This window comes from Tripterygium wilfordii, chromosome 15, assembly GCF_013401445.1.
Source record: "Tripterygium wilfordii isolate XIE 37 chromosome 15, ASM1340144v1, whole genome shotgun sequence".
Classification (NCBI taxonomy): domain Eukaryota; kingdom Viridiplantae; phylum Streptophyta; class Magnoliopsida; order Celastrales; family Celastraceae; genus Tripterygium; species Tripterygium wilfordii.
The window spans coordinates 207,754-227,069 of NC_052246.1; the positions used below are offsets into that span (position 1 = coordinate 207,754).

General features: G+C 39.2%; 4 protein-coding genes across 6 annotated transcripts; 2 read left to right on the forward strand and 2 right to left on the reverse strand.

Annotated features, from left to right (window-relative positions):
* Positions 1-262: 262 nt before the first annotated feature.
* LOC119980118 lies at positions 263-3,753 on the reverse strand. Of its 3 annotated transcripts, XR_005463792.1 has the most exons (6): positions 3,399-3,753; positions 2,759-3,157; positions 1,899-2,313; positions 1,170-1,410; positions 589-1,085; positions 263-481 (listed from the first exon to the last, which is right to left on the reverse strand). XR_005463792.1 is itself a non-coding variant. In XM_038822779.1 (5 exons), exons 1-4 carry the CDS (start codon positions 3,643-3,645, stop codon positions 1,209-1,211), a joined length of 1,263 nt encoding a protein of 420 aa, XP_038678707.1. In that variant the 5' UTR covers positions 3,646-3,753; the 3' UTR covers positions 263-1,009; positions 1,170-1,208. The 3 variants fall into 3 exon arrangements, 2 of the variants coding, with proteins under 2 accessions (XP_038678707.1, XP_038678706.1); XM_038822779.1 differs by having other exon boundaries at positions 263-1,009; XM_038822778.1 differs by having other exon boundaries at positions 263-1,085.
* A 1,438-nt stretch (positions 3,754-5,191) lies between these two features.
* On the forward strand, positions 5,192-9,772 carry LOC120016858 (general transcriptional corepressor trfA-like). Its single transcript, XM_038869804.1, has 5 exons — positions 5,192-6,203; positions 7,239-7,394; positions 8,977-9,075; positions 9,150-9,305; positions 9,406-9,772. The coding sequence occupies exons 1-5, from the start codon at positions 5,583-5,585 to the stop codon at positions 9,538-9,540; spliced, it is 1,167 nt and encodes a 388-aa protein (XP_038725732.1). The 5' UTR covers positions 5,192-5,582; the 3' UTR covers positions 9,541-9,772.
* A 554-nt stretch (positions 9,773-10,326) lies between these two features.
* On the reverse strand, positions 10,327-13,175 carry LOC120016857 (UDP-N-acetylglucosamine--N-acetylmuramyl-(pentapeptide) pyrophosphoryl-undecaprenol N-acetylglucosamine transferase). The gene is made up of 5 exons (XM_038869803.1): positions 12,979-13,175; positions 12,013-12,873; positions 11,704-11,812; positions 11,029-11,164; positions 10,327-10,750 (listed from the first exon to the last, which is right to left on the reverse strand). Exons 1-5 carry the CDS (start codon positions 13,158-13,160, stop codon positions 10,632-10,634), a joined length of 1,407 nt encoding a protein of 468 aa, XP_038725731.1. The 5' UTR covers positions 13,161-13,175; the 3' UTR covers positions 10,327-10,631.
* Positions 13,176-14,229: 1,054 nt separating this feature from the next.
* On the forward strand, positions 14,230-15,236 carry LOC120016693 (phospholipase A1-Igamma3, chloroplastic-like). The gene is made up of 4 exons (XM_038869596.1): positions 14,230-14,245; positions 14,400-14,512; positions 14,762-14,854; positions 14,904-15,236. Exons 1-4 carry the CDS (start codon positions 14,230-14,232, stop codon positions 15,234-15,236), a joined length of 555 nt encoding a protein of 184 aa, XP_038725524.1.
* The last annotated feature ends 4,080 nt before the right edge of the window (positions 15,237-19,316 follow it).

The following is a 19,316-nucleotide window of genomic DNA, read 5'->3' on the forward strand; positions in this document are numbered from 1 at the left end:
ATATTTATCTTATGTTCTGTTTCATTCCCTGCCCCACTCCTTAATAACACCACTTAAACAAAGTTTTATGTTTATAATATTCCTTGTTCTGTATCTTTCGCTGCCCCCCCCCCCCCCCCCCCCCCCCCCCCATGGAGAAATTGATTGAGGAAAAGCACACTATCTATGGTCTAAATCCATGATCGCTCCATCAATATGGAACAACTCTATTGCTAGACAAAGATCAACACTCAAATTCCTTCAATATGTGAAGCTAAAACCGTCTGTCAACCATGACTATGAGTGATTTGATTAACAGGATCAACAGGTCTCCAGTGATGCAAGCTTTAAATCTGAAGATATTTTTGAGAATCGTCACACTTTATTTGTTAACAAGACTATCATTCAGAATCAACATCAGAGAATGACGAAGAATACGCTGCATATATCTTCTCTTGTCATCTGCAACAAGTCCAAATGCTTCGCAACTCACCAACCGATCCTGCAAGGCAGTTTGATGCAACACCAGATGATATGGAGTGGGCAAGAAACACAGAATAAACAAGCACTGACTGCATACTCCAAGGCTAGCCAAAAATGAACCAATACCTGATAGTAAGATAACTACAGTTATTGAACATAGTTGCATGTCATAGCCAAAAATCAATAATCTAACTGTCAAGTCTGATTCAGACCCGCTACCATCAGCCACGGAAAACTATTTATGCAAAATTATCATACATCCAGAAACTGAAACCACCAGTATCAGCTGTTTGATGCATACTAAAGGGCGAACTAATAGGTTAATCCATTATTATTTCCCTGTCACAAAGCAACAAGTGAAATGCATCAAGTTCCCTAGCTGAGCGAACACGATCAACGAAACTCTGGACAACCTAAAACTCCAGCCTGAACTTAGAAGTGGGGATCCTGAAAGAGAAGTTGAGAATTGCTATTCCATAGCACTGCAGATGAAATTCCCATACACCGCCAATTTTACCGAGAATTTGCAAGAGCAGGCAACCGCAAACTAGAAAGAAAAAAAAGCAGCAAATAAGGACATGTTGAAACCCGTGTACAAGGTGACAAATGCTTTGGTCAGATTCCTATAAGAATGAGCGTTTCAAAATAAGTATCCTGGCATGTTATAAATTAAATCAGATGAATATCAAATCACAGTTTTTTTGTACCTGAAAGTTATTTGCAAGCCTTCTCTTGCTCACGACATTTTATGCCAAGACTTTATTAGATTCTCGCAATCTCAGAGATTTTTCATGCAACCTCTTCATGAACTTTGGATTGGCTCTGAGTCTGTCTTTGACATATGAGGCTCTAGCATCCTCTGCCAGTTTGTTAGCTTTCCCAGCCTCCTCAATGAGTGAGAAAAGAGTCCTGAGACAATCCTTTCTGTTTTCCTCACGATGTTCAAACCTAATTGAAATTAAAAGAAAAAAAAAAGTGATTAAGCAAATTATCATCCAACAGAATAGAGTATTGATAGCGCATGACTGAAGACTGACACAGACAATTAAGTAAGTCGAACTCTAGGTTTCAAATTATTCATAATATATGAAAAAAAATAAAAAATAAATAGGAGCTCAATAGCATGGATAGTATATATGACTTTACAGAAGAAATAGAAATTCACAAACATTTTATATCTGACTGCCCTCAGAAACACGAAGAAATGATTATCAAAGACTGCAACAAAAGCGACAAAAACTTCCAAATAATCCTCAAGAACAGATGGCGGCAGAAGAAAAACAAATTAAGTGAAGGGCTTCAGCTTTCTATTTTATTTTCTTATATTTTTGTCATGGTTCAAGAAAGTTCCAAGAGGAAGATTTGTTGTAGAAAGCACTAATATCACCGAGTTGATAGATATACGGAAAAAATATTATAAGGGCTAAGTAACTGACCTCTCACTAGTGATTGTAAGCTCATCCTTCCCAGGGTGGTACCTTTTTCCAACCAGTTCCCTCAGCCGACGAAACTGATGTTTTGAAAGCCCAAGTTCTTTCACAGTAACAGACAATTTCACCTTTCTGTTCTTGGGATGCCATGCATCACCACCTGGTGCAAACACCACCCGAGTTTGCCATCTGAGGATTGGCCCCTCGCCTGGTGGATCATCCAAGTCTTTTTTATTGTCTGGCACACCAGTCTCATCATACTGCAGCGGCCCCTCAGCCTCCACCCTTTTTTTATACTCTATAACCATGTCATCCTCAAATTCCTTAAATAGCTCATAAGCTTGTTCAGGTTCAAGTTCCCCACGTTCACACATATCCCCTAGCTCGTTAAACTTCTCTTCCACCTTTTTCTTGAAATCATCTTATGAAAAGTGTAACAAAGAAATCAGATAAAAGAAACCAGAAGATCTAAATTAAAATTAAAAAAAAAAACGCAAGAAGAAAATCCTTGCATTTGATGTAGTCTGTTTTCACAAGCAATGAAGCTAATAATTGATAAGAAAATATAGAGCATCAGTTGTTACTAACTAATCAAAGTAAAGGTGCAATGTTTTCAGCAGTAATTGGAAAAAGGGATTTCACGAGAAGTTGAAGCAGTCTATAAGCAATCTCTTATGTGATGCAAAAACCATGGGGTCAATTTTCTTCAAATCTATTTAGGATCCACAATTTCAAGCCACAAACCACAGAAAAGAACATGCAGCCTTGAGCATATGATTAATGATAATTAAGCACCAAATCATAATATTTTCAAAATAAATGGATAAGACAAAGCAACAAAATGAGCAAGAAAGAGAAAGGTATACCAGGAAGAAGTTTGTCCCAGCGAAGCATATCCTCAAGAATCTCTTCGCATTCCTTTGTGTCCTTTAAGTAGCCTTGCTCAGTTGCCTCCTTTATCATGTCATCCCACTTCCGGTCATCCATATTGAAGTACTCATCCTTTACCATTTTCTGCATAACATAATCTCTTGCATTATACAAGTCATCGATTTCCTCATCAGTCTCATGCAACTCCTCAAAATCTGATTCGAATTCTTTGTCTTGGACATCATCCACTGGCTTCATACTGAGTTCTTCCGTTAACTCATCGTCGGTCTCCTCATGCTTGCCTACCAATTTCCTCTGTAAAATCGACTCAAGTATCAATGGGAGCTCCTTCTCGTCACCACCTTTGAAGTACTTCTCTAGCTGCGCCTTCAGCTCTGTGACCAAACATCAAGCAGATCAAACAACTGCAACCCTAAACTCCCAGTAAAAAAAAAAAACTGATGGAGGAAGCCATTAATTTCGTTTTTCTATTTAAATTTGTTATTTCCACACTAAAAATTGAAAAATCTTAATCTATCCGGCATAATACCCTTGATCGAGAAAACCAAGTAGAAAATATCTATATTGAGAGACAATAAATTACTCCAGTTAATTCTTTTTTACAGTGCTTGTTACCTTTGTTACTCACATCCTTCACGTCAACAGAGACATCCTTCTTCTGCTCCTGATCAGGAGCGGATTCAGCTACAACATTAGGGGTTTCGCCGGAGGAGTCCGATTCGGACGAGAAGAGCCTAAAACGTGGACGAGTGGTACCGTCGAACGGGGCGAGTGAGGGACGGGGACCTCGATTGACAGTGGAGGGAGAATGGAGAAGATTGCGACTGTAGAGAGATACATTTCTCAGGAAAGAGCGTCTCATGACTGATGATGAATCAGTAAAGGTGGCTAGGGATTGCCTTCTTCTTGGGAACACTAACAGAGGGAAGCAGATTGCGAGCTTGGACTGAATTGGGGCGATAAGGGTTTAAGGGAGGAATTACCGCAACACATCATACTATCATAGGCCTCTGCTGGATGGCCTGAAGGCCCAAGCCCACAGACAACTATTGCGCCTCTTTCAATTAAAAGAACCCATTGGGCCTTTTGAGAAAGATCTAAGATGAGGTGGGAAAGGAATGTGTATGTGGGGATGAGTCGAAGGAAAGAAAGGGAAGTCAAAAGGTGGTAATAAAAAATCAGCCTTTTCACCAATCAAGAAAAGAAGATGAATCACCTTCTTCTCCTTTTCTTAGTACAACATTCTCCATGCCATGGGAGAGGGAGACCCCATGTATGGTCATTTTCAACACAACATTTCAATTTTGACTTGGTCCTTTAATCCTTCACCCAATGCTGTGACAAAACATTTCATCATCCTCTTTGAAATTTCAAAACCTTATCCTCCACCTTATTCACAAGGTTTATTAAACTTAGAATGAATTATATTCACTATAAATATATATTATCATAGCCTTCCATTTTGTATCATTATTTGGGAGTTCTTAATTTGAAAAGATAATCCATTTCTGTTCATCAGAATGAGAGAGACTTTGTCATTTTGTCTTATGGTTTTGATGTCATCAGCTTCAAACAGTCCAAGAACATCAGCCACCCACACCTTTCTGCTTTTGACAAACTACAACAATAAGAGGTCCAGTGGAGTGGACTTCACAAAATGTGGCACTATATGCATTCTTTGAAATTTTGTTCAAAGCATTTTTGTTTTGTTTTTTTAAAATTTTTTTTAATGAGGCACGTTTTTAAGGATTGCCTTGCTAACAAAAAGGATTGTGTGCATAAATATACTCCTATCCTTTTTAGTTGTCGAATTTGCTTAACTATTATTTCCTCTACCAACAAGAGTTGATTTAGGTTGATAATCGATTGGATTAGACATATGTATGTCAAATGTTCGATTCCAATCTCAAACAGTAATTCTCTATGATATTTGAAAAAAAAAAAAACTATTATTTCCTTTTTTTTTTTTTTTTTTTGCAATTTGGGTTAGTAATTTGACCTTGGAGACCAATAAATATTGAGTACACATTCCATGATGCAATTAATTAATGATGATACTGATTTCAAGGTTATTTTAAATGCTGCTTAAACAAGTAACCTACCATCGGATGCTTTCCATACAAGACATCCCTCGAGAGACGCATAGTGTTTACAGACCTTGATGACTTCCTTCTCTTTTGCATGATTGCAGTATTACTTACTAGAAATTATTTTTTATGGATTCCATATCCCAACAAAACCTAACAAAAATAATATTAGTTCTCCAATTCTGTATCTGTATCTGTATCCTGGTTAAAAAACAAATCCGACATTTTTGACACAAAAACAGAGAAAGTGAAAGTGAGCAAAAGACTTGGGCTTCTAATCAATGACAAGTGAGCATCGAGTAATAAGCATAAAAAGAGGAAATAAAGAAAAGCAGAAAAGAGTCATTCAATGGAATCCAGAACCCAGGAGGATTGCTTTTGTTTGATAGCAGCTGAGACTAAGAGCCACAATCCCAACAAGAAGACAAACCACAACCCCACCTAAACAAGAACCCAAAATTTTAACCAATTGAAAGTTTTAATCTTTTTTAAGAAATAAAGAAAACCCATTAAAATAAAATCATAAAAGTTATAAACTTCATCACAAATTGTAGAGAATCAGAACCAAAATGGATCCTCTCCACTAGCTCAGAAATCAGTGCCTCTCCTCCTCCTCCTCCTCACCTTCTCTATTGTGCTTGAGCTTAACCACTGTTCACATTATCATTTCTCTCATTCATTCTATCAAATTCACTTTGTTTCTCTATTAATCATGCCAGTTTTTACAGAGAGCAGCAGCTCAGCAGGAGTAGCAGAGCAGAAGAGGCTGAGAAGACTCAACACCAGAATCCAAGTCAGCCTTCGAGATGCCATTTCAACAGAATCAACAACAACCGCAGATCCAGAACCACAAATCTCTTCAATTATCCAATCCGCTCGTTGCAAATCCACCATTTTCTCTCTCTTCCTCTCCTCCTCCAGCCCTCCCAAGAAGAAGAGCAGCACTTTCAGGGGACTTGGGTGCACTGCGGGGGCATCCCAGCAAGTGTCGGTGCCGGCAGCGATACGGAAGTCGGCGGTTTGGGAGGAGAAGAAGGTCAAGAAAAAGAAGAAGAAGAAGAGCCCTCCCGAACAGAAGCAGAAGAAGAATATCAATAATGAAGAAAGTAAAGCTTTGAACTTCGAGAGAGACAGAGAGAGCTGTGTGGTTTTTCCAGATGTGTGGTGTGGACCGGGAATTGGATTCTCTGCAGACGCTGTTGGGTCTGTGGATTGTGTTGTTGCTAGAAGAAATAATGTCTCCGGGAGAGGAAAGATTGATAATCAGAGGGAGAGGGAGAGGGAGAGGGAGAGGGCGAGGGAGAGAGATAGAGATAGAGATAGAGAGAGGGAGGTACCTCTCCTTTTCCTTATTTTTCCTGCTTTCTTTTTATTATTTTGATTCTTAAATTGTTTCTATGTGAGCTTTTATTTTTTCTTCAATTTTTTTTGGGGTTTTGATAAAATTACATGATCATGCAAGCGATGGATTTTGGTGTTTGTCCCAAATTCTTGTCTCCATGTGTGTCTGCTTGATTCTTCAACTCAACTAGAGTCCTTTTACGATCTAGAGTCGTTTGGATTGATTTTTATTGCTGTTTTGGTTTCTATTTCTTCCTTCTAAATATATTCAAAAATTTTACTTTGACTTCTGATTGTGTAAATAAATGCAAGGTAGCTTAAAAAATGTTTCCTTTTTTGATAATGCGGATCAAAGTCTCTATGTTTAATGAATCTGTTGTTGGACTAAGAAGAAGAATTAACGAAATCTAAACAAGTCATTATTCATTAGAGAGATAGACACTAGTCATCTCTCACACTGAACTGAACGTGATCTACTCTGTCATATCTGTATATGGTCTCTCTGTCAGATTGTGCTTGAATATTGAAGGTCCATAAGCCAACAGTCTATGTTTTTAGGCACTTTCTCCACTTCATGAGCAATTGAGTAACGTTATTTGATGTCTTCCTTTAAATAATAATAATAAAAAAAAGAGTTAAGATATGCGTGTACGTTTGGATTTACATGTTTAGTGACAAAAAACATCTTGATTAATTGTGGACCCAGGTAGAATTTGTAGCAAACTCTACGGAGTTTGTGATGGATACCTTTTAAGCATTTGCATTAAAAAAGAACTCATTCTTCATTTATTTCTAATAAACTGATGATTCTTTTCTTTTGTTTAACTTTAGTGCAATGAACAAAGACTCCATTCAGTTCGTTTCGCTGTATGATGCAGTTAGCTCTTTAGCTAAAAAGAACCTCGCTTAATTATACTTTTTTTGTGGGAGTGGTAAATATGTAATCAACTTGTCGCTTGTTCACTGTACCTGTTTTTCTCTTTGGCTTTGTTTCATGATGACATACTGTGTTTCATAATATTGGCAGCGTCCTCCTTTCTTTGCAAGAAGAACTGTGAACCCTGATACCCTTCCTTTTCTGGATTCTGATACTTCGTTTGTGACATCTCATCCTGAGCCTGAAGTATTTGGAAGTAGGTACTATCCACATGTTCAGCATCCGTCCCCAGATGCTATTGCAGAGGTGTGCTTTGCTTACTATCCCTCCCTCTCTCCCAAGTAAGCTTAGTTTGATTAATACAGTTCTAGGCTGCATGATTTTGGCAGTGGAGTTCCAGTCATATTAGTATAGTCTGCTAAAATGTATAGATGATCTGCCTTAATGGGTTTAATCAAGTGGATTGACATGATTTTTGGTCAATCCTTAAAAGAAGAATACTATGTGTTTTGCCCCCCTATGCCTTGTATTGCTTATGGCTCAACCGGAAGAACAAGACTACATATATATTTTGGAGATTTTCGATACTGCGATTGTTAGACATATGACAAGCTATTAGTTTTTTTAGGAGATGGTTAGATTTATGTAGACTTGACCCTTGTTAGGTAAACATAAAAAAAATGACAAGATTTAGTGTCTCCACTGGAAGAGACTCCATTTGCCCCCAAATTAAAGACTGAAACAGAATAATTTCCCTACTATGGACTTGGTATGCATTTTGAGTATATTATACCTTAAAGTCTTTGTGGGCTCATTCTAAAAGTGGTCAAGTTGCATTCTAGATGTTAGTATGATCGTATCAGATTATCTTCTTCCAAGTATTTCAAACCAGGTTATGTGCTAAAAAAATCTTGAAATGAATTAGTGGTTATGTATGGTTTAGCCATGGTAATGTTAGCTTATATGGTGCTGCAGCGTGCAAGGTAATATCACATATGTATGGTCAAGAATTTGAGATGTAGTTATGTCAACGATTGTAATTGTTGAAAATCAGTTGCCATGCAGACTTCAGTAGCCATAAAATAGAAGTTGTGAGGTGCAACATAATATTGGATAAGGGTGTCCTTCTCGATTCCCAAAAAAAGAAGAAGGAGATATAGAATAAGGGTGAAGGAAGCTGTTCTTTTTAAGAATGGGAATATAAAGCGACTCTAGAGGATCATTTTCGAATAGTTGGGGATCAATCGTACTAGGAAGTATAGATTATTTGATATCAGGTCATGAACAAAATCAGTCTTGCCAGTTGGTATACTGTCAAAAAAAAACTTATGGCTTTTTTTTTTTGAAAATGGAATTAGGAATCTTTTTATGAAGACTGCTACTGCAAGGGCATTGCCTTTGGCCTTCATCAATTTAAGGTTTTTCGCAGCTGTAAAAGCAGACTCTCAAAAGCTTTTTGTGAAGATGCTGTGTTGTACGGGTTATTGGTTTACTGCCATTACCGTGTTATGTGCAATGCACTCTCTCTCTCTCTGGCTGGCTGTGGTTACTTTTATTTTCCCTTTCTTCTATGTATTTTTTAAGTTCCAAAATAAACTTGTAGGGCAGTTCCATGTTATTATTCTATCTAAATCTTATTAATTTACCACTATCTTTCAGAACTGCAATGAATGTTCAGCTATTTAATTTCTGCTCTAGATTTGGGAGCGAGGCTCGCTGTTGTTTTCTTTTTTAGCGATTGTCATGGGTGGATTAGCCATGTAATATTTGTGTAAACCAGCAATATTGTTTTTTCGTTTAATTACGTAAAATATAATTGTTTTTTGTCAAGGAATATTATGGACAGAACTGGTAGTTCGAGTTATTCCTAAATTTGTCCGTGCTGCAGATTATGATGCTTCAAAACAGTTTGCTGATGGGGGGGAGAATAGATCAACATGATCGATTTAGAGACTGGAGACTCGATGTTGATGACATGTCCTACGAGGTGTGCTACTTTTGAAGAGCACATTACTTTCAACAAATAATGTGTCGCCCGTCTTACCATGTTTTGGGTAACAGGAACTGCTCGAGCTTGGTGAGAGGATTGGCTATGTGAGTACTGGATTGAAAGCCAATGAGATAGGCCGTTGTCTCATGAAGATCAAACAGCCGATTTCTTCTGACCTATCATTGCATTTAACTGCAGTAGTAGAGAAGAAGTGCAGCATTTGTCAAGTCAGTTTTTGGTTTCCACACTCTCCTTCCCATGAATTTCTCTTTTCCCTTTTCTTTTCTTTTTTCCTAACTTGACTTCCACATGCACATCTGTTTCCAGGAGGAATATGAAGCAAGTGATGAGCTGGGGAAGCTGCATTGTGGACATACTTTTCACATAGAATGTATAAGGCAGTGGCTTGGGCAAAAAAATGCTTGCCCCGTATGCAAAACTGCAGCAGTGACTCGAGGCTAGACCAGCGCAGTGCAGGTGGTTCCCGCTCATTACTTGGTGTATGGATTTCAAAACCAATACTATAAGCAGGAAAGGAAAGGTAATCATTCTTTTGTGTGAAGTTAATTTCAACACAATGGGCTGTTTTAGTTATTCTGAAGTTGAAAGTTATGATTGTGAAACTGGTCAAAAATCACAACAGAAATTTGTTATTTTTCTTGAATGTAACCTCCCTCTCCCTCTCCCTCTCCCTCTCCCTCTCCCTAATCCTAATGAGCAGCTTCAGAATTGAACAGAAAGTTCGTGAATGTTTAGATAACATGCAAAACCATAACAATTAATGAACAAACGCATAGATCCTTACATATACCCTATACCTTATGTTGAAGCCGAACTTGTATAATAATCTAACGTTCATCTTTATCGAAACATATATTCCTTGTGTTATATACAACAGGCAACATGAAGTACTCGTGGTTGATGTGTGGTTTAGCCCTAACAATATGCTTGAACATGTTGACGCTCGTAAATATCACACGCCCCTCCCCATTCTGGAAACCCGTGGCTGCAGCTGCGGAAAAATCTTCCGATGTAGAGGAGGCGGCGGCAGTTTTTATGCTGAATATAGCTTGTGAAATGTTCTAATGTTTCTTCGAGAAACAAAAAAAAAAAAAAAAAAAAACTCCAAAACAACATACCAATCAATTATTACCAAATAGACACCCGAGCGAGCATCGTGTGATAAAGCTTCTCTATTGCCGTAAGACCTGTTTTTGTCTACCTTTGACAATTAGTCAATTAGACCACGACTGAATACGACAAGGGGTTCAATATGATACAGATACAGATACAGATACGGATACAGTCTTAATGGATTCTTATTTTAATCAACACATTCGCGTATCAGGAAAAGGGAGTGACTTCAATGTTTTTGCTCCAACCTCTTCATGTTCCAACTAATGGCCAGTCTTTATAAGCTCAAGTATGAAAACAAGCCCCTGTGATACAACTGTTGGACCTCAAACTCCAACGGAAGATCCAAAGTGTTTGAAAACCGTCATAGCTATGGGCGACCAAGAATGCCCAGCATCAGATAAGTAGTTTTCAATTTTCTACTTGTTCTTTGGTAACTTAACCAGCGAAAGAATGTGCCGCACAATTTCTGCAGCAGCTTCTGGTTTTGCAGCTTTGAGTGCCCTCTCACTCATTTCTGCCACTACAGCCTCGTCTCCTGTCAAATTTGTGTTAAAATTAGGTTCCACATGAGGGTTCATAGAACCAACATCGCCTTTATAATCAAAGCATCATCGATATATACAAGTCTACAAAAGAAGATATTCAAAGGGAAACAGAGAAGTGGTTGTGACAAATGTACTTAACATCACAATGCAAATGTTAAATGAAAATTGATGCACAGATATTTCACATATACTATCAGGCTTCTTTTTGAAGAAAGAAAGGTACATTCTGAAAACAAAAGGCTATCAAATGGTAGAGGATTTAGCATACTTAATATCTCTTCAATAGCAGTTCCAAGAGTAGTTGAATCAAGTTCATCCTCAAAAATAACCCTTGAACCTGCCACATCTGCCATCAGGGTTGCATTTCTTACTTGATGGCCTTCAGCAACATCTGCTGATGGTATCTACAAAAACGAGAAAAAGAAACACTTCATTCTCAAGCATAGAAGATAGAACAATTGAAGTTACTGACCACCGTTTCATCATCGTCATCATCATCAATGTAATAATTAATATTTGATCATTCTAATGCAAACCAATTCCTCCTCCTCCTCACCAATGTAATAATCAATATTGACAATGCTAATGCAAACTAACTCCTCCTCGACATCAATGCCTTTGTTCCAAAGAGTTTGGGGTCAGCGACATGAATCAATAAAAGAGATCATTATTTTAAACATATGTGTGATCTTAGATAGGAATTAATATTTTAACAAAGGACACATGTTGGTTGCCTGAGGATGTAATGCCTTCTGGGTGGTAAATTTTAAGACTAAGGCTCTCTCTCTAAAATTTAAAATATGAAATTTTTTGTTTCACATGATATATTGTGGCAAAATGTCAAACCTTATACATTCTATGTGACTTGACTGCAACACCATCCGAAGCAATAATAAGTTCATGCTCTCAGTAAAATATATGAAAAGAAATTTACTTAGTTTACCAGTATAGCAGGTTTCCCAGTTGCCAAGATCTCGGAACAAGTCATTGCACCAGCTCTCGAGACAATAAGATCTGCTGCTGCATATGCCGAATCCATAGAATGAAAGAACCTTCATATTTTAGAATAATCTCAGATTCAAAGGAAGTGAATGAACCATAAACGCAATATCTGACTGTCATGTTAAAGCTTCATCAATTAACAAACGTGACATTGGAAAGCAATAAGCTCGTAGTTTGTAATCAACATTTTAAAATCATAATAGTGATGTGGAAACTGCAATATGAAATCACTTATTGTTATTCAACTTACGGCTTTAAAAGCAAGCGTGGCCGAATCTTGACAAGGCTTTCCATTTCATCATAAGCCTGGACCCCTGTTTGCCATATAATAAACCAGTTCTGGTGATCCAACAGCATCTGATAATACAAGTTCAACAGAGCTATATTTACTGCATTGGCCCCCAGAGACCCTCCAAGAACCAAAATCACTTTAGCCTCCTCGTCCCTTACTGAATTCGGAAAGAACTTCAACCGTGCCACCGCCTTTGAAATGTACTTTCTCAACGAAAGCCTCACTGGATTCCCACACACCACGCACTTATGCCTCCCCCAGAAAGAATCGACCGTAGAATTGAAGGCCACAAATACCATATCAGCGAAGAATGAGAGAACCCAATTGGCGATTCCCGGAACCGAGTTCTGTTCCTGGATCACAACCTTGGCACCCTTGATAGCGGCGGCGAGGCAGATGGAGAACGAGACGTACCCTCCTGTGCCTACCACGATATGGGGATCGAAGTCCTGCAATTCACGGTAACACTGGAGGGTGGAGACGATCAAATTGTAGGGGAGAAGTAGATTCCGAGGAGAGAAGAATGGGCGGAACAGCTTAACGGCAGGAACAGGGAGGAAATTGTACCCGGCAGAGGGGACAGCGGCGCTCTCCATGCTATTCCGGGTACCCATGAAGAGGATTTGCGTCGTGGGTTCAATGAATTTGAGCTCATCTGCAATGGCCACTGCCGGAGAGATGTGGCCTCCAGTTCCTCCCGCGGCAAAAACGACGCGAAGACTGTTGCTTTCACTGTCGCCGCCATTTATGCTGGTAGGTTTAGTGGTGATTTTGTGATTCGATTGCTCCAATGATAAGCAACAAAAGATCTCCACTGACCTGAAAAAGAAACGAGAGGGAAGAATTTTATAGAGTAAAAAATGCAATCTTTGCTTATATTGTGTTTGTGTTTTTGTCTGTGAGAGTTCTGAGTGAGAGAGTTACCTGGGTTTGTTGGAGAATGAGCGAAAAGATGAAGGGCAGTATTTCAAAGAATAACTTATGGTGAAGCCCATCGAAGGTGAAGATGAAGGTGAACAACAGCTGAATGTTTGGTCGAGAGAGTTGACGAGAATAGAAGACAGACTGAATACCAAATTTGTATGTGCACCCAACACATATGGCATTGACTATAATACCACAAGACGGATAAGGAAAGAAAAAACTTCTTTGAAATGTAAAGTAGAGTTGGTAGAAAGAAAATAAAAGGGTAATGCAAGGTAGATCTGATGAGGACATTTCATGGTCCATGTTGCTAGATTCCACGAGGTCATGATTTTTCCAAATTAAAATATCCAGAGACAATATATGTTTGATAACAGAATTGGTCATGTGCAAAATTAACCTCTTTGAGAGAGAGAGAGAGAGAGAGAGAGAGAGAGAGAGAGAGAGGAACTGGGTTTAAATTATTACAGTATATGACTTTATGACTGGCATCCATGAAGTCTTCCCTAACGCATACACATTTTGTTTTGTTTCCTTGAAACAATAATTTTAATTTCGAAGGTAATCGTTCTTACATTTAATGTCCTGATTTTCCCATATTGATACAGTCTCACTGTCCTTAAGTGGGATATCTTTGCCTTATTTAAGACCTTTGACCTGTGACGTTCATCCACCTTTTAGCTTCTTAATTTCCTTCAAACCAGCCACACTAGCAATCTGATCTCTTGTTAGTTGTTTTCACAAGCACATTGGAAACAATATTGTACTATATAAATAGAAGACGTCTACTCTTTTCAGTCTTCTCTTTCCAAACACAATTACACAATCATTCTTCAGAGAGTCAAAAAAAAAAAAAATATATATATATATATATATATATATATATTTCAGAGTTTTGCCATTGTGCATTGGTTTTGCTAAATTCTAGTTGGTTTTGCTATTGTGCTCAAATATGGGTTTGAAAGGTATAGTTTTGAAGATTGAAATCCATAATTCTATTTACGATTGATTACCCTTTTATGTAACTTTATGTTGATTAATCTTTAACTTGCATGCATATCATGTATATCAAGTATAGAGTTGCATTCCATTGTATATATACGTATAAGCACTTTCAATATATAATATCACATCAACTTCAACTCTCTTTCAAGTACATATGATTCCACACTTGAACTAATTCATTAACGTAGCCATTATCTTTGTTTCTTAGAATCCAAACTAGCTCCGAATAGAAAAAAGACTCCTTTCATGGCCGCTCTGGACAGTATTTATCAGTGTTTTTCTTCCAAGATTTACTTTTACTCTCGGAACACTAACCAGCAACATCATCTTTGGTCCTTGAGAAGATACAACATGTGTAAAAGCAAACCCTCTTCACATGTGAAAATAAGAACATGCAAATCTGTTTCAAGTTTAAGTACTAGCTAGTACTCCACAAGTAGCAGCAGCAGAGGAAACTCTAATTTCAACTGAAGAAGATGACAGACCCCTCCATGTTAAAGTCCTCAGAGTGATCAATGTTCACGATAAAGTATGTGCTCTTACTACTTCTTCAAACTGTTTACAAAGAGTAAAAGATTTTATTTTTTTTTATTTTTCTTTCCAATTTGGGTGATAGCCTAATTCTCTCTAGGGTCAAACCATATTCAATTCCTTTACCATGTCGTCTCCTCATATGGGCAGCTTTTGTCCAAAGGAAGGGCAAGTTTATACAGTGTCGTTCTTGGTTTCAAAAAAAAAAAATAATGTTTTTAACAAAATTATATTCTTGTTCAAGCAGGTACCAAAAATTCCTGGGATGATTGCGAATGAGAAGTCACGATTCCAGAAATACATGGAAAACATGTCATTTCCACGGAGTTATGCACATGCAGTAGTGGAGCTTGCTTGCATTGGATCACACACAGAGTCCATTTTTTAAGCCCAACACCTATTTCAGATCGGCCCATAATCTCGAAGCCCATCTACACCTTGTCGATGGTTACCACGGTAAAGGAGGGCGCTTCTGTTTGGTGAGTAAGAGGGACATTGCACTCATCAATAAAATTTGTGACTTCTTGAAGGAGGATTATGGTGTGCCGCCGTATTGGCGGCAGGAGGCAAATAAAGGAATGGTTAAGAACGGTGGGTGTTGCTGGACCGGTCGAGGGCAGAGGCTCATCCACCGGATATTGCCTACCACCTTGAACAAGTGTTCCACGATACTGCTAAGTCAAGTTAATCTTGATATAGGAGATGATTTTGAGTTGTTTTAAAGTTGATTTGGGTTAATTTGGAGCTGATTTGTGACATGCAGAAAGTTGGAGTTAATTATCATTTTTACCAGTTAGTAGAAATCATTTTGAGGGTGTGGCTGCAGAACTGGAAAATTTGCAAACGTTGTCCGTTTTAGATGAAATTTGACCAACTGAAACGAAACAACGTTTTGAACCAAACCAGGACTATGCCTCTGGCCCCACCCTAGTTTTGCAAAATTTCATCATTTAGGGCCTTAAATCAAGTGTTTTCTGTTTCAGGGGTGTTTTTGCAACTTTTTATATTTTGGTGTTTTACTTCATATTAGGTATGTAGCCGGCCCTAGAAGTCCTTATCTCTTATTCTATCAAATATATGAAAACCCTAGAGAGTTTCTCCCAATTTCTGGTGGATTTCAGTGTGTTCTTGCATCAAACGTTGGTTTGATTTACGATTTCATTTTCCTTTGTTGATCTGCCTGCTTTAGTTGGTATCGGAGCTGAGGAGTTTGCCGTGGATCTATGGCTAACAATGAAGGAAGAGGTCAGAACCAAGCTGCTGGGGAGCGTGGGATCGATGCTGTTTGGGCGACGATTAAGGTTCAACGAAAACAGATGGAGGAGTTGCGCGATATGCTTCACAGATTCATGATTCAGGTCCAACCCGCACATCCTGTGAAACCTGGACATGATGATCGTGATGTCCCTGCGGAGGAGGAGCCTATAGTAGAACCAATGGTTAGACCTGCCCGTGGTGGTAGAGGACGTGGTGGTGGACGCGGTGGTAGAGGACGTGGTAGTCGCGCCCCAGTTCAACAGTATCAACAGCCCTTACCAGATGAGTCAGATTCGGAAGATGGTGAAGATTTTGGGGGTTATGTTGGTTACCAAGCTGCTAGACAACAAAGACCTTTTGAGTAATATAGGCTTAAGGCAGATATTCCTACTTTCAATGGAAATCTACAGATTGAGGAGTTTCTGGACTGGATCTCTGAAGTGGAGAGGTTCTTTGATATGATGGAGGTTCCTGAGGAACGAATGGTGAAATTGGTAGCGTTTCGATTGAAGGGAAGTGCAGCTGTTTGGTGGGATCAATTGCAGATTAATGGGAGGAGGCAAGGAAAGGCTATGGTAGGGTTTGGAGGAAGATGAAGCAGTTGATGATGGCCAGGTTCTTACCACCAGATTATGAACAATACTTGTTTCAACTCTACCAGAATTGCTATCAAGGTAACATACCTATTTTTGAATATAATGTTGAATTTAACAGATTGTCTGCGCGCAACAACTTGGCTGAATCTGAGATGTAGAGGGTAGCTAGGTATTTAAATGGGTTAAGACCATCTTTGAGAGAGAAGATTGGGTTGCAAGTTATATGGACTGTTGATAAGGCTTTCAATCTAGCCTTGAAGGCTGAGTTGATGGAGAATACCATGGGGAATATGAACCAGAGGCGCAGTATTTCAGAATCCTCTTACTCTTCCTACAAGGGAAAAAGCTCACAAGCACCAGCGACTAGTCCAACGTCGGTGACTGAACGTAATACAATGCCTACAACACAGAGAACTCAGAGCGGAGAAGGAGGAAGTAGCAGGGTTCAGGGTGGAGCTAGAAATACCAATCCTAATCCAAACCCCTATGCGAAGGCAGCCCCAATTAAGTGCTATTGGTGTAACAAACCAGGGCATAAGTCAAATGAGTGTCCTGATAGAAGGCCAGTTAATGTAGCAGAGTATGAAGAAGATGAGGATGAGCAAGGGGCTGGTGAGGATGAAGAGTATGAGGGTGCTGAGGAGGAAGGTGAGCGAGTAAATTGTGTGGTGTAGAGGATTCTGTTATCTCCCAAGCAGGAGGATACCTCCAGTGTCATAGTATTTTCATATTGCATTGCACTATTAACCAGAAGGTGTGTGACCTCATTATTGATAGTGGCAGTTGTGAGAATTTTGTGTCCAGGAAGCTAGTGGAGCATCTGAAATTGCCTACAAGGAAGCATCCCCATGCTTATGCTATTAGGTGGATTCAGAAGGGTCCTACAGTGAAGGTAGAAGAGGTGTGTCACATTCCTCTTTCTATTGGCAAACAGTATCATGATAAGGTTTTGTGTGATGTTATAGACATGGATGCTAGTCATGTGCTGTTAGGTAGGCCTTGGCAGTTTGATGTGGATATGACTTATAAAGGAAGGGATAATATTTGTCTGTTTAAATGGGGTGATCATAAGGTGGCGATAGTTCCTTCCAATGAGCGTTCTATTCCATTACCTAAGGCTGCTAAGGTGGAAGGAAGTTCCTTTCTTACTATTGCTTGTTCTGAATATGACATTGCTGCAGAGTACAAAAGTGTGGGAGAAATGCATGCCTTAGTGGTGAAGGCATTGGTGGTGAGTCAGTCGGAGAATGAAGAGGAGTATATAGGATGTCCAAAGGCAATCCAGCCACTGTTAGCTGAGTTTGGTGATTTTTTTTCAGATGATTTACCAGATAGCCTCCCACCCATGAGGGAAATTTAACACCAGATTGATTTTCTTCCTCGGGCTAATCTGCCTCACTACAGATTGAGTCCTAAGGAGAATGATATTCTAAGGGAGAAGGTTGAGGACTTATTACGGAAGGGGTTTATAAGGGAAAGCATGAGTCCTTGTGCTGTTCCAGCGTTATTGGTGCCTAAGAAAGATGGAAGTTGGAGGATGTGTGTGGATAGTCGTGCTATTAATCGGATCACGGTTAAGTACAGTTTTCCTATCCCACGGTTGGATGATATGCTTGATCAATTATGGGGTTCAAAGGTGTTTTCGAAAATTGATCTTCGTAGTGGCTACCACCAGATTCGTATTCGTAAGGGAGATGAGTAGAAAACAGCTTTCAAAACTTGGGATGGTTTGTACGAGTGGATGGTTATGCCATTTGGTCTTTCCAATGCTCCTAGCACATTCATGCGTATTATGAATCAGACAGAGGAGGAGCACTTGCTACATTTGCGGGCTGTCTTGACTGTATTGCAGGAGAACAAGCTGTTTGTGAACTTGAAGAAGTGTAGTTTTATGACAAATAAGTTAATCTTTCTTGGATTTGTGATCAGTTCAGAAGGTGTTCATGTGGATGAAGACAAGGTCAAGGCAATTAGAGAGTGGCTAGCTCCTAAAAATGTTAGCAAGGTCCGCAGTTTTCACGAACTTGCCACATTTTATAGGAGGTTTATCCGAAATTTCAGCACTATTACTAGCCCTATTACGGAGTGCTTGAAGAAGGGCAAGTTTAATTGGGGAAATGAGGCTGAAAAGGCTTTTGCCTTGATCAAGGAGAAATTGTGTAATGCACCAGTGTTAGCCTTGCCTAACTTTGAGAAGCCATTTGAGGTGGAGTGTGATGCTAGTGGTACAGGAGTTAGAGCTGTTCTTTCTCAGAGTGGTAGACCAATTGCTTTCTTTAGTGAGAAGTTGAGTGAAGGCAGGATGAAATGGAGCGCCTACGACCAGGAGTTCTATTCTGTGGTGCGGGCATTGAAGCATTGGGAGCCTTATCTGATACAGGCTGAGTTTGTTTTGTATACGGACCATCAAGCTTTGAAGTTCATTAATAGTCAGAAGCAGGTGGAGAGTAGACATGCAAGATGGACTGTGTTTTTGCAGAAATTTTCATTTGTCATCAAGCATAAATCTGGAGCTCTTAATCGTGTAGCTGATGCATTGAGTCGACGAGCAGCATTGTTGGTTTCAGTTAGCCATGAAGTGGTTGGGTTTGAGTTGCTAAAGGAGTTATATGCAGAGGACGATGATTTTAAGGGGATTTGGGAGAGATGTCAAATGCGGCAGAATTCCATGGGGGATTTTTACATTCATGATGGTTATCTATTCTTTGTCAATAGACTTTGTGTTCCCCGTACTTCTTTGCATGAAAAGCTAATCAAAGACTTGCATTGAGGCGGTCTTAGTGGCACTTGGGTAGAGATAAGACCATGGCTAGTGTGGAGGAGAGGTATATTGGCCACAGTTGAGGCGTGATGTGAGGAATTTTGTGCAGAAGTGTTTTTTTTGTCAGACTGCCAAAGGACAATCTCAGAATACTAGCTTGTACATGCCGCTGCCTGTTCCTAATGGCA

Coding starts and splice junctions, on each gene's coding strand:
- LOC119980118 (XM_038822779.1), bottom strand. CDS start 3,645: ATGAGACGCTCTTTCCTGAGAAATGTATCTCTCTACAGTCGCAATCTT. Junction 3,158..3,398: donor GAAGGATGTGAGTAACAAAG/GTAACAAGCACT, acceptor GTTTGGTCACAG/AGCTGAAGGCGCAGCTAGAG. Junction 1,411..1,898: donor CTTACAATCACTAGTGAGAG/GTCAGTTACTTA, acceptor AATTTCAATTAG/GTTTGAACATCGTGAGGAAA.
- LOC120016858 (XM_038869804.1), top strand. CDS start 5,583: ATGCCAGTTTTTACAGAGAGCAGCAGCTCAGCAGGAGTAGCAGAGCAG. Junction 6,204..7,238: donor ATAGAGATAGAGAGAGGGAG/GTACCTCTCCTT, acceptor TAATATTGGCAG/CGTCCTCCTTTCTTTGCAAG. Junction 9,076..9,149: donor TTGATGACATGTCCTACGAG/GTGTGCTACTTT, acceptor TTTGGGTAACAG/GAACTGCTCGAGCTTGGTGA.
- LOC120016857 (XM_038869803.1), bottom strand. CDS start 13,160: ATGCCATATGTGTTGGGTGCACATACAAATTTGGTATTCAGTCTGTCT. Junction 12,874..12,978: donor TCATTCTCCAACAAACCCAG/GTAACTCTCTCA, acceptor TTTCTTTTTCAG/GTCAGTGGAGATCTTTTGTT. Junction 10,751..11,028: donor TGCTATTGAAGAGATATTAA/GTATGCTAAATC, acceptor CAAATTTGACAG/GAGACGAGGCTGTAGTGGCA.
- LOC120016693 (XM_038869596.1), top strand. Junction 14,513..14,761: donor TGATCAATGTTCACGATAAA/GTATGTGCTCTT, acceptor TTGTTCAAGCAG/GTACCAAAAATTCCTGGGAT. Junction 14,855..14,903: donor CACGGAGTTATGCACATGCA/GTAGTGGAGCTT, acceptor CCATTTTTTAAG/CCCAACACCTATTTCAGATC.